Here is a 12,892-nt window from a genome sequence, read left to right on the forward strand (position 1 = left end):
GAACCCAGCTCAGACCTGCAGCTACTTTTCCAAGTGCAAGAAAACGTGGTTGAGCACCTCACCCAGGCACACGAGAGGCAGCTGTGAAAGAGGGAAAGCAGGAACTTCTCTGCATTCTCCTATATACTCATACAAACACCTTGTCCTGCAGATAAGTGAGTAACACCCAGCCAGTGCCCTGAATAGTGCCGGTGAAGGGGAAAATTCTGTGCCTTGTCCCACCATAGGAAACAGAGCCCCAGCTGTCCTCAGTGCCAGCCTGTAAACTGTGACCAAAACATCTGGACACTCCTTATGCGCAATAAGTTGGGGAGTCTCAGTCAAGTTCCCAGAGGAAGGGCCAAGATTGGCACACACCACTCCTGCTTGTGCCATCAAGGAGGCACAATACAGCCTTCAGCTTTTGACATGGGCAACTCACCACCTTCCAATCTACTTAATTAATTTCACGAACCTTAGGACTCTGCATATGTGCCATTTAAATGACAAGGGCACTGCACTAGACAGGCTGCCCCAGGAATGATGTACCTCACTAGGCTCTCCCAGCTGATGATTATTTAAAGGACATCACAGAAAAAAACCCAACAAACTCAACAAATGGAGTGATTTTCACAGACATCAGAGACAGCAAATCCCAGTTAAGGCAAAAATCAGCTGCAGAGTACACAGAGAGCACAGAGTAACATGGAAACAGCTCCTAACCCTCAATATGCTTTCACACAAAGTCATTTGGTTGGGCCTAAGCTTTATTTACTCAGCTCATAACAACAGCAAAAAAAAAAAAAAAAAGAAAAAAAAGCTATTAGCTATTAGCAGAAAGTTAAGGTACCTGAAACAATTTCTGTAAAATAATGGAGCCCACAACAGTTACGACTTCGTGCATATATATTTATTTAATTGAATAAATACATCCATTCAGCTACTGCTTTTTGCAACAGCCTTCCTGCCTGTAGTGGGAAAGGTTATTCCCATGAATTGATTATTGTTAGTGCTCTAATACACCCTACACACTTGTTTGTGCTTCCATTTAATTTTCCAGGGTATTACCACCAGCACTGTAAAAGGGGACACGTGTAACGGAGCCAGCCCCGCTGACACACAGCAGATGAGAACACCCATCTCTCCCCAAAGGGCTGTAATTATAAAAGGCCGCAGGTTATCGATGGATCAGTGGGTTAATACCGGGACATCCGCGTGAAGCCGTGTAATTTAATCTGATCACAGTCAGTCCACGGGGGAGACAGCCAGAGAATCTTTCAGCACAGACACCTTTCAGTAATGAACAGGCATCACGGCCCTCGCGCTGGCAGCAGCTCTCCTCGGAGCTCAGAGCTAATACTGTGCCTTTCTCAGCCCATGGGAGGCTGTGACAGGAAGGAAAGGCTCTCCAAATCACCCGTAGGAGGATGCATTTACTGAACAAAAGCATTACAGAATTCCGTCTTCAGGCTAAAAATATTACACACCTATAAAACTGCCTATACCAGCAAGGAGAAAAGCAGTTCTCGCTTCTGTGCCCACGTGGGGGTGGACAAACTCACCAGGCAGCTGATGGGTATGGAGTGGGCACAGAGCAAATACAACAGATAGGAGTCAGCTACAATCCACTACAAAAGACCTCATAAAACAGGATTTAAAAGGAAAAAGGGTAAGGAATGCAAAAGGCTGGCAGAGCCTTAGGTGGTGAGCTCAGAGAAGCATGTTCCAGCAGGAAGGGCTAATGTGAATAAAGTACCCACGTTGCTTGCAGACCACAAATGAGCACAACAGGAAGGAGGGTGGCCACGTGGGAAATGCTGTGAGGAGTAAAAGAATAAGCAGTCAGGGTGGGCAGAGCTGTAGAGACCTCTCAGGTGGGTCCTAAAGGCCTTCCAATTGATACACATCAACAGATGGCCTCAAATGGCTGATGATATGACCTGTATGCTATAAACACACAATTATTCCACTTCCTGTGGTTTAGAAATGTAGGTTCAGACATACATGTCAAGAAATTTGAGAGCTTTGGAAAGGATAAGACTGACCAAAATATGTTCATCCTCTTTGTAAGAGACTTTTCATCAGGTAGAGACAAAACCAGCAAACCTCAAACACACAAAATGTTGACTCAAACTCTGATTTCAGCAGCTTATGCTGATAACTTGCCATTAACTCACCAGCTTAGATACTAACTCTCAGATTAAATTCTTGTCAGTCGAGAAAATGTTTCTGCTTCTCCAAAGCACAATGGCTGCTATCATTTTGACTGACGTAAGCTACCATAAATGAGTTTTCAAATGGACAAATTTATCCCTGAAGACAGCAAGATTCCAATTAGGGCATGTTTGTCTTCCTCTGCAGCAAATCTTGAGCTGGTGCTTAAAGCAAGACAGAAGGCAGCAGAAGTGAGAGTGAGCTTTCTCTCTGTCAACACAAAACAAAAAGTGCTTCGACGCATTTGATGCAAAATAACCCCACACTAATACAAAGGTCAAAGCCAGCAGCTGCAATGCAGGGTCCCATCCCTCTTACAGGGTTAGTTAGGGCAGATGTGGTAAGAACACACCATTCTGTGGAGTTCTCCTCTCACATCAAGGGTAAGAGCTGGAACAAGCATGATAAAACCAAAACAAACACAGAAAAGGCCAAACAGGTAAGACAGAAGAAAGCAGCTAAACCGACACATCCAGCAGAGCTGAGGTATCCATTTTTGCATTCCTCTGCCCTGTCATGAAACAGGCCAAGGACAGCTCTGTGCCCCAGAGGATGCTGTGCTCACATACACCCTTGCACATCAATAATTCAGGAGCACTCATCACTCAGCACATACTTCTTGACTCAAGATTTGTCCCTTCTGGAGATTCCTTTAAGCCATTCTTCACATTACTGCAATTCAGTGAGTAGCGCCAAGTCACAGGTCCTGAACATGTGGGGTGTGTGCCCACGATGCCAAACACAGAGACAGCTTCAACAAATGCAAAGGGAAACTCTGAAATGCATTAAAGATCAGCACAGCATTCTTCTGAATGAGTCGCACAATCTGGCAGGGCTCCTTCCAACATCAATATCAATTTCCTCCATCAACTGGAGACAGAATAATAGCAACTTCCTCTGTTTAATACAGCCCTTAATTGTCCCAGATCAAATACTGGCTCCCAGAGGCTATTCATTCTGCTCTATAGGTAACTGTGTCCCAGACAAGAGGCAAGAACTTTTATCAGCAAATGTTAAATGCAGCAGGAAGGCCAGAAGGTGTGTCTCAGGCTGCTAAAAACATTAACCAACCACATCACTGCACTGGCTCTAATGGAACTCACTGCTGGGAGCAGCACAGGCACTCCAGTGAGCAGAAAACACTTGCAAGCTTCTACTTATCTGAGAGGCAGCAAATCCATACAACCACTGTCAGGTCAGGGCTTTTTTCCCTCTTTGTATCAGCTCCACTATGCCTCTGATCCCCCTCCTAATGACAAAGTCCTCACTGATTTCAAGAGAACTCAGCAAGACTGAGCAGAAAAAGAACTAAAAAAGGAAATGACAAGTGAGTCATTAGTGGGTGGAGAAAAGAACCATATAGTAAGTAGTCTTTACTCCTTTAAAATAAACAGTGCCACAAATTGAAGGAATCCTTTGACACTAGTGAAGATGGAGCAGTAACAAGCCCCACATGGTCTGCAGGAATGATGAATTCCTCCACTCAAAAGGCTTATTTATGCCAGATGCCAATAAGCACACAGGTAAAATTAATCTGCTTGTTTGGAAACCTCTAGATGGGAGTTCCAATACTAAATACCAGATCAGATTCAGAGAGAAGCAACCGAACCAGCACCAAATCAGAACATTTTTCCCAATTTCAAACTGCTAAGAAAATTCCTTTATTTTTTCCATTGTTTGGCTGCTACTGCCAGCATTATGACCTTTGAGTCAAGCAGGTGCTCAGATGCTGAAAATGGGAGGAGAGTTTCTTCCCCATCATTAGGTTTCACCTGACCAGCAACCTGTTCAAGTGAAAGGTGTCCCTCTCCACAGCAGGGTAGCAGCTGGATGATCTCTGAGGGCCCTTCCAACCCAAACTCTTCTATGACTCTATGATTAACCAGAGCAGGCATGGTGCCATGATCTTTCTAACCCTGCTACAGCACAAATGTGTTTCCTTTGGAACATACTTTGGTGTGTACTTTCACATACTCATCTCTTTGGTTCACTTTGCCCTGGGTTACCAAAACACAGCCCTTTTTCCTAGGCCTGGTTACTACAGCAACAGAATCTTTTTGAGTTTGGTAGCAACACATTGCAGGCAGCAAAAAAAAAAAAAAAAATCTGTTCATTAGTTCAAGAAACATGAAGTTGCAAGTCAGCAGCCCATGAAGAGAAATATTCCTCCAGTATCTCACCCCTGCCTCTCTAATTAAGAAACTCTAAGAATCCCCACCTCCTTGGCAGAGCACAAGCCTGAGCAACCCCTGACTTCAAAGGATGCACAACAGAGGTGCACTGCCCACAACCTCCTGTGTGCCTGTCACTGCAGAGAAACCACAGGAGAAATCTGATGGGCTTCATAGCCAGAAGAATATTACACTCCACAGATGCTATTAGTTCCACTAATGATTAAAGCCAAAGCATCACTTTAAACTCCATATGGTACCACATCTGCATTCTTCTGCATACACATGAGTATTAACACACAAAAAAGAAGGTTTGGGAGGGTGTTCTGGAGGTTTGGACTTTTTTAAAAAATAACCAGAGGTGTCCTGTATTGTTATTTCACTGCAAAGTGACTGTATTAGATATTATATGATTACTCCACTTAAATTTCATACAGCTCAGAAGGAGGAAAAAAACCCTCTCGGTGCACACAGTTATTTCTATCTAATTCACTGCCTTGGGACATGAGGATTTTTATTGCAGAGGTAAACAATGACTAGTGCTTAGCTGTCAGGTTGAGAGACTGCTTCTAACCCTCAGCTACAGTCCAGCCCAATGCAGCACACATGGACTCAACATAAACAATTCACTAAGGACAGGACAAACTGGTCAATCTGATCATTTCTCAGCAGCAGCCAGTCATTCTAGAAGTTCAGCCAGACTATTATCACTGCTATTAATTAGTTCCTATCCTGAGAGAACAATCTATGCCAGATTTGCCCCTAATTTCAACTAAGGGAACTTACCCAAAAACATTTCATCTGGTCACACACAGCCCCCACTGAGTGAGTGAGCTATTATGAGAAAGCAAGCTGATATAAATATAGCACAGTGACAGTATCCACTCTGCAGTTATTTCCTCTGCAAAACAGAGCAGAATGAAGTGGGTAAGCTGCTCAGCCAGCTTTCTTCTAAGGCCACTGAAAACTGCATTGATGACATCAACAAAAATAATCAGTTAAAGACAAATCTGAGCAAATAATTTTCAAACAACATTTAAACCGAGCAATCTGACCCCCTCTCAAGTATCCACCAAGGTAAGATGACACTTCCACTTGTTTCTTCTCCATTTATATTCATTCATGGAATAGATTTTTTTTCCTTGTAGCTTTTATTTTCACTAGCCAAATTGATTACAAGTTGATAGATGAATTAATCATCCACTATCTCAAACCCTACTTGTGATGGATAGGCTAGGACAGGGCAGAAATTAAACTTCATTGCTGGTTGAGTGTGCATACACAGGCACCCATGTAGAAATCCAGATTATGATTTCCATAGCTAATGCCAGAAAGCAAACAACCCCAAAATGCTTGGGGTTTTGTGGTGATTTTTTTTTTGGTGTGGCTTTTTCCTTTGTTTGTTTTGAAACTCCACATGTAGTAACAAATACGGTTAGACAACATCCTTATCTCTGCAGAAAAAAAAAAATAAAAAGCAGCATATAGTAAGCAGAAATAATTTTCTGGAAGTATTTTCCCAGCTACACTTGAACTGCCAACTTTAAACACGTTATTTTAGCATACAAGATGAATGTAGCTCAGGAAGAAGAAGAATCACTCTTCCTAATCCTCCTCTCATGCACCCTCCTCCAGCCTGTTCTCAAGACATGAAGCATTGCTTAAAAAATGCCCACGGAACAGACTGAAAGAAGTTGCTGCTCCTCTATATAGTTATTTATAATAGATAATCTTAGAATCACTCTTAATTCCAGCTCATCATTTATGGTGTTGGCACAGTTGCTCCAGTGAATTCAATCTCATTATTCACCTTTGGGTTGTACATTATCTTGTATTTTATACATCATCCTTCTTTGTCCAGTGGATCCCTCACAAACACTTGCAGAACCAAGTGAAGATGAATAATGACCCAAGGACAAAGCTAAATGCTGAAATACTATGATTTTATGGCCAGCTACAGAAAAGAAGGCACATGTTTTGAATACACAGACGAAGCTCTAAGTGAAGCAGCAATACATCCATGAATGCCACACTGTGTAGTAACTTTCCACCAAGCTTCTGCACTACCCAAGACATTAAACAGCACTCTGAAAGTGAGCAGGACTGCTCAGCTCTGCTGTCAGTGGCCACAGTCAGCTTAGAAACTTGATAAAAATGTCTTTGGGAAAAAAACCCAAAGGGGAACAGGATCACCCATTCAGCTGAAAGTCACACCAAGGTGGGGATGATGGGACAAGTGCACACTTTTGGTTACCAGGGTTATACTAACAATGGCAGCACACACTCCACTGATTTATTCCATTGGAGCAGCTTACCTAGTGACAAATCCTGCAGAAAGAGGAATGTGCCAAGCTGGTACATTTTTTCAAAGAAAACTTTGCCAACAACATCCTCTTTAAACCTGCTGGGAGGGGAACTACTGCTGAAACCCACAAGCACTTTACCTCAATAACTGAGATGTTTCACTGGGGATTCAAAGGCAAATTTCACAGCGTAACCATATGAAAGAATTTTGCAACATGATCACCAGAACTATGAGTTCTACTTCAGGCTCACTGTATTTCAAAATAGACCTCACCAGCTTTCACATCCCATTCCGTTACAGGGATCGCATTATCGAGGGTCCTGCCACAGCATCCTGGGTCACAGCACCTACTCTGTAACTGGCACTTCCTTTAAAATGTGACAGTGGTAGTGACAACACGTGTGTCCTCTCAGTCTCCTTAGACTGCAGTGATCACTCAGACACAGGATTTGGAACAAGAAGAGAACTAGGGTATCATGTAGGGTAAAAAAAGCCAAGAAAGTCAATCATCATTACACACACCAATTGAAAATTCTTCAGCTAAAACTGAGCCATAAGCCACCAATATAAGAACTTAAAGCAATCTGGGCAAACACAAGAGAAGGAATGAGCATCTGCCCAATCATCACGGCTGTCAACCTTTACCACTGTTACAATATAAGCAAGCACTGCTGTGCTTCCCTGCTGCTTGATGTAGAGACCCATGCCAAGTTACTTCCACAGGCACAGCAGCACATGGAGAAGAGGCCTTGAGGCATCCCTTCCACTGGCATCAAACAGGCAACAAGAGCCAGATGCCAGCCCACAAGGAAAGCCTTCCAGGAGAAGAAGTTCAGAGAGCCTTACCTATGTACAGGGAGGAATCTTTCCGCCTCACGTGGTCATCGATGTAGGAAACTCCCAGGGGCTGGACAGGGGTAGCACCAATGCCCAGGAGGACCTGTGCCCCGATGAGCAGCAAGTACATCATGTTGGTAGCAGTCCTATTCCTGCAGATAAGGTCCGGGTCTGGTCCCTCATCACTGCTGGACCCGTTGACAGCACACACATCCCTCCCTTCAGCTCCCCAGCGTATTTCTCCCGATTCGTATTCGTACTGGTGGGTCAGAAATTCAGGCAACGCAGAAAGGAGGGCACCCAAGGCCATGACTATCCCTCCACATCCTATCAAGCGTGGCCGGTGTCCCCGGGCTCCAAAGTAGCTCACGAAGAGGATGAGGGCCAGGTTGCCAATCTCAAAGCTGCTGGCAATGACGCCCACGTCAGCGCTCTGGAGGTTGAATCGCCGCTCCAAGGTGGTTAAAACACTCACCTACAACAGAGAAATCCACAGAAAATTACATTCCATGCCTTCCATTCTCCCCATATGTACTGCTAAAGTGTAAATTCCCTTGACTTCTCCTTGGAGCTGAAATCATATCCATCAAGGACATCCAAATCACAGTACAGTAGCTGAGCTCCAAGCATGACCTGATGGCTCAAATACAGCCACGCCAGAAGGTCCTAATACCAAGTGACATTTCACAGCCTGCCACCTGTCTGAGCACATGTCACTTCCGAATTCCTGTGCCCATCAGCGTGTATTTTGGATGCCTGCAGACACCCATGAGTCCATGATTCTGTCTTTGGGCTCCCTTTCTATTTGAAGGCACAACCTTCATGGTGCACTGTCCCACAGAACCAAGGCACAAACCATACTGAGCTTCACATCCTGCCAGGCACCCAGCCTTTCCCCTGGAATGAACTGCAGTCAGGGAGCAGCAGAAAACCCTGCAGATTCTTTGCCTGCACACCAGCACAAGGCTATCGAGCCACTCAGAGACAGCGATGTACAAACAGGCAGTTTAGCTGGCATTGAATGCTTTTACTCAAGTATATAAATAAAATGCTGATCAAACTGTGGATTAGTTAATGACTGGGATCGTCACAGAGTATTTTTGAGAAGACAGGCCAATTAAGGTTTACATAGAAGATTTAAATCCACCATGAAGAAGGGATGATTTAACAAATTGTGGGTATTTAACACTAGAAAGAGAGAAGCACATGAATAGTCTTCAAATATTTAACATTGCTGCAAAAAGGAATGACCTGTTCTTTGAGTTCAAAATGGACAGGACAAGAAGTGACAAGTCTAAACAGCAGCAGAGATGATTCAAGTTAGATACAAGGTGGGGAGAAACCAGATTTTACTGTTAGGGATTGTGAGGCTCTGAAATATGCTGCCTGGAAAGGCTGCAGAGGCCTTTAACAGAGCACCGACCAGCATCTGTCAGGAAAGACACAGATATGACTGATCTTGGTATAGGGCAGGAAAATGAACAAGATCATCTCTTGAGAGCTCTTCCAATCTTGATTACATGGTGCAGTGAAACACAATGTGGATTTTCTGCAACAGTCAAGCACTGATCAGAGCATGAAGGATGAACCATTAAGTACCTCACTTGCTGTCAGCTCTGCTCAATAGAGAAACCAGAGTATTCTCAGGTCGATGGCAGTGTCCCTCTTCTACAGCAAAAAAGCAACAAAAGAAATCTTGAACGTGTCACAGAAATGCCGAAAACTTTTACCTTGAATAAAAAAACATCTAGTTTTTCAAACTGCAAAAGATGAAGGTATTTAAGGTTGTCCTAAAAGAGGCAGGTTTCTCTATTCCAAAAAAATGTGATAAAGACCTCAGAGCAGAAGGTAGCCCCTGGATAGAATAAAAATAGCCTCCCACTGGAGGCACTGAAAATCTTTGCTGATAAACCTCACTAAGCAGGAGCCAGCCTGACCGACTTTAAAGTATTCTGACAGCAGTTCTTCTCCGGGGGCAGTTTGCCTCTGCTAGGGTACACCAGGGCACAGTTGGACAAAGACAGCCCCGTTGGCAACAAAATGAAAAATGGAAACAACCCACTTCTGCTGCTTTGCATAAGCAAAAGCTCCTAAACCTGACTGCGATAAGTGTCCAAGTCAGATCTCCAAAACTGGACTGTGTTAATGTTTTCTGAAAATCCAGCTCTCTTCTCATACAGGCAGCTATCATTTTATACTACCACCAGTGCAATCCTCCCCAGCTAAAGAGCAAGAGCTGAGGAAGGCTAGGAGAAAGAAACCTAAAAATGAAATCCTATGAATAAAGGCTGTGCAAGAGCAGTAATTCTTCCCATGCCAAAGCCAAGTGTGCGTGTCAGAGGGAGAGGAGATCACCACTTTGCCTGCAACACCAGGTGCAGGTCCCTGTTGGGAAGAAACAGCCCCGTGACTCACAAGGGACAACAGAGTCCCCTGTGAGAGGGCACAGCATAGCCTGTCCCTGCTCCAGTGGCCTTGGCCAGCAGTGCTGGAGCTCACATTCTACGGGGACACTGCTGCTCCCAGCCCTCTCTCTGTGGGAGCTGAGCAGGTGAGCACAGACACTGCTGTAAAACATCATGCTGGTGTTTAGAGAACAGGGCATGCCAAGGAGGGGATGCAGACAGCATCCCATAGCCACAGGCAGATCCACCAGGCACCCACAGGAGAAAGAACCACGGAATAGTTTTGGATTGGAAAGGAACCTTAAAGACCATCTATAGTTTCAAACCTTTCACCGTGGATAAGAATTTATCATCCATGGTTTTATTGCAAGGTGTGGTCTAACGGTGCTGCGGTCCTGTGAACACCAATTTTGACAGACTGGGGAATCTCTCCAAGATCAATATATAGCTCTGAGCATGCAAAATTATGTTTGTGGTGCTCATTTCTGAGCTGTACCTAGATGGGAAACTCATGATTACTCATTATAGCTGTATAAACTGAGGTAGAGAGCCAACTATTAATGAGACAAGTACAGTCAACAAAATTAATTTCTGATGGAATAATTTAGGCTGGAAGATTGAAAGCCAACAGAAGTAATTTCCCAAGGCCAACTGGTATTAACTAGTTTTGGAAGTCTCCCACATTTTGACCTGGCTGCCACATTTTAGGCTTTTCTCATACATATATACAAGTGGCTAGAAAACAGGATGGTGGTTAGACATATGTGGGTCCAGATGTCAAAAGGGTCAGCTTTTGGACAGCTGGATTTCAGATACAGAAAACTGCACCATTTCCAGGTGAAATTCACAGTGACAGAGACAGTAAATTCGTGACAAACCAGGGAACTAAAACCAGAGTCCCAGTTCTCATTCCACTCTTATTTCTGTGGGACTTCAGCCATTCTTTTCCTTTTTACAAAACACTAACCCACTCACAGTAGGGAAAAAGAGTCTCACCATCCCCTTATACTTTCCTGTTTTACTCTGGGGAAGACTGAAACAAAAGCAGGAGGAGGGCAACAACACAGGGCAAATTCCAACTCTCTTGATAAAAGCTGGCAGTTCTCCTTATTTCCTCTGGCCAGATCACACTGCATTTCCCAGTTTGCTCCTTCTGGCTGTAGCACTGCTACCAGCTCTGCCTTTGCTAAGTGGGTTATGAGGAGCAGGGGGTCTGGTGAAAGAACAAATCCATCATACCAGCCTTGAGCATCCAGAAGAAAATAGCATCCAAGTACAAAATGCTGAGACCAGCATCAGCAGAGCAGCCTCCAAAACTGACAGTCACAGTGACAGGGAAAAAAAAATCCCAAAATAAAAATAGGGCTGGGAAATAAACTGTCAACATGCAAATTCTTAGCCAGAGAACAACAGGAGCCCAACTGCATTTTATCCAGGGTGGCTGCAGCCTGGACAGCACAGCCCAAACTCTTCCTGTGACATTGGCTGTGACCTTACAAAGACCAACTACAAAATCAGCAATAGCATAGCACAGATGTTACCTGCATTTATGCAAAATAAACCTCTGCCCATGGCTAAAATAATTCCCCCACCCTCCATGCTCCACTTTTATGGGACTTTCTGCACATAAGTTTAGTCTGACTAAACTTGTTGTTTCTATGTGGGGTGTTCCCAGTACCCTTGTAACTGTGGGATAAAAACACTGTGTTGCCCATATTTCCTTTCACAGTCCTGTTCCCCAGCAGACCAGCTATCACCACTCACAGACACTAACTCTGTTTATCCAGAGTTATATAAAATGGTGTAAAAGACACCACAGGTCCCTGTAAAATATTGATGTCATGTGGAAAGGCTGTGAGGATTATAAAAAGTCCCCATGTGCTGATGCCAGGTCCATCACTCCAGAGCACAGCCCACGTGGATGCTGTTTAAGAGCAGGGACGTGGGCCATGGGATGGTGCAGCAGCACAGCAGCTTCAGATGGACAACCTCCTGCTAAAACACAGCAGGCAAACACCAGGAGCCCACAGCTGTGAGGCTGCTACTTCCTGACTCCTGTCAACTTACACAGCTGTTTAGTCAGGGATGGAAAGAATTGACTAAGAGGGTATTTAGTTAAAAAAAGCTTCTAACCCAAGATCAAAACGGTTACAGGAAGCAAAGACAGCACCCGGCAAAACTCAGGCGGACAAGACAGAGCAGATCATGCAGTCTGACCCCAAGAAGTCACTGGTGTGAAACCACCCACAGGACCAGACGGGTCCAGAGCAGACACAAGGACATGCCAGCACCCAGGAAAATGGGAACTGCACTGAAACTACAGCTTCCCATGGCAATGTGCCTGCCTGCCACCCGTATGTGCTCACATCTGCCCCTCAGCAGGGCACTGGGGCTCTGACCAGCCAGTCCTTTAACTGCAGCATGGACTCAGCCTTCTGTTGTGCCAGCTTTGCTGCCTCTTGCACGACTCCCTTTCACCTACCCCAGATATCTCCTCCTCAGTTTTTGACAGCAGCTCCACTAAGATGTAGCTCTGGGACAGATGAACTATGTGGCTGCTGTTCCTCCACAGGTTCCTGCTCCTCCAGACTGGGTCTGTACCGGAACAGTCAACTGGACCACTGAAAACTACACCAGTTTGACACCTGCACACCTTGCCCATGCAGAAAGCAGGCTGGGCATCTAGAGGAGATGATGTAACCCAGCCTTCTGGCTTTCTGTGAACACACTGCAACATACAAGAACTAAAAGTGATTAAAATTTGTAGCATGCTTGCACTCTCTCCTCCTCTTACTGAGCCACAGCAGGCTGCACACACACATTTGGATCAGATGACTGACATCAAACAGGCCTGGGCTAAAGAGGCCTCCTAACACCGCTCTAAAACACTCTTCAATGATTGAAAAAGGAAAATGTCTCACATAATGCACACAGTGATAAATGACCAACATCAAAAAAAAAAAAAAAATCAATCACCACCT

At 44.6% G+C, this 12,892-nt stretch overlaps 1 protein-coding gene across 1 annotated transcript in view; it reads right to left on the reverse strand.

Annotated features, from left to right (window-relative positions):
* The window catches only part of SLCO3A1 (solute carrier organic anion transporter family member 3A1), a 129,180-nt gene that overhangs the window by 98,338 nt on the left and 17,950 nt on the right, over positions 1–12,892 (reverse strand). The window contains exon 2 of the mRNA XM_068203691.1: positions 7,516–7,981. Coding sequence (XP_068059792.1) covers positions 7,516–7,981 — 466 coding nt within the window. The remainder of the gene's footprint in view (positions 1–7,515; positions 7,982–12,892) is intronic.

Source organism: Anomalospiza imberbis, chromosome 13 (genome assembly GCF_031753505.1).
Source record: "Anomalospiza imberbis isolate Cuckoo-Finch-1a 21T00152 chromosome 13, ASM3175350v1, whole genome shotgun sequence".
Classification (NCBI taxonomy): domain Eukaryota; kingdom Metazoa; phylum Chordata; class Aves; order Passeriformes; family Viduidae; genus Anomalospiza; species Anomalospiza imberbis.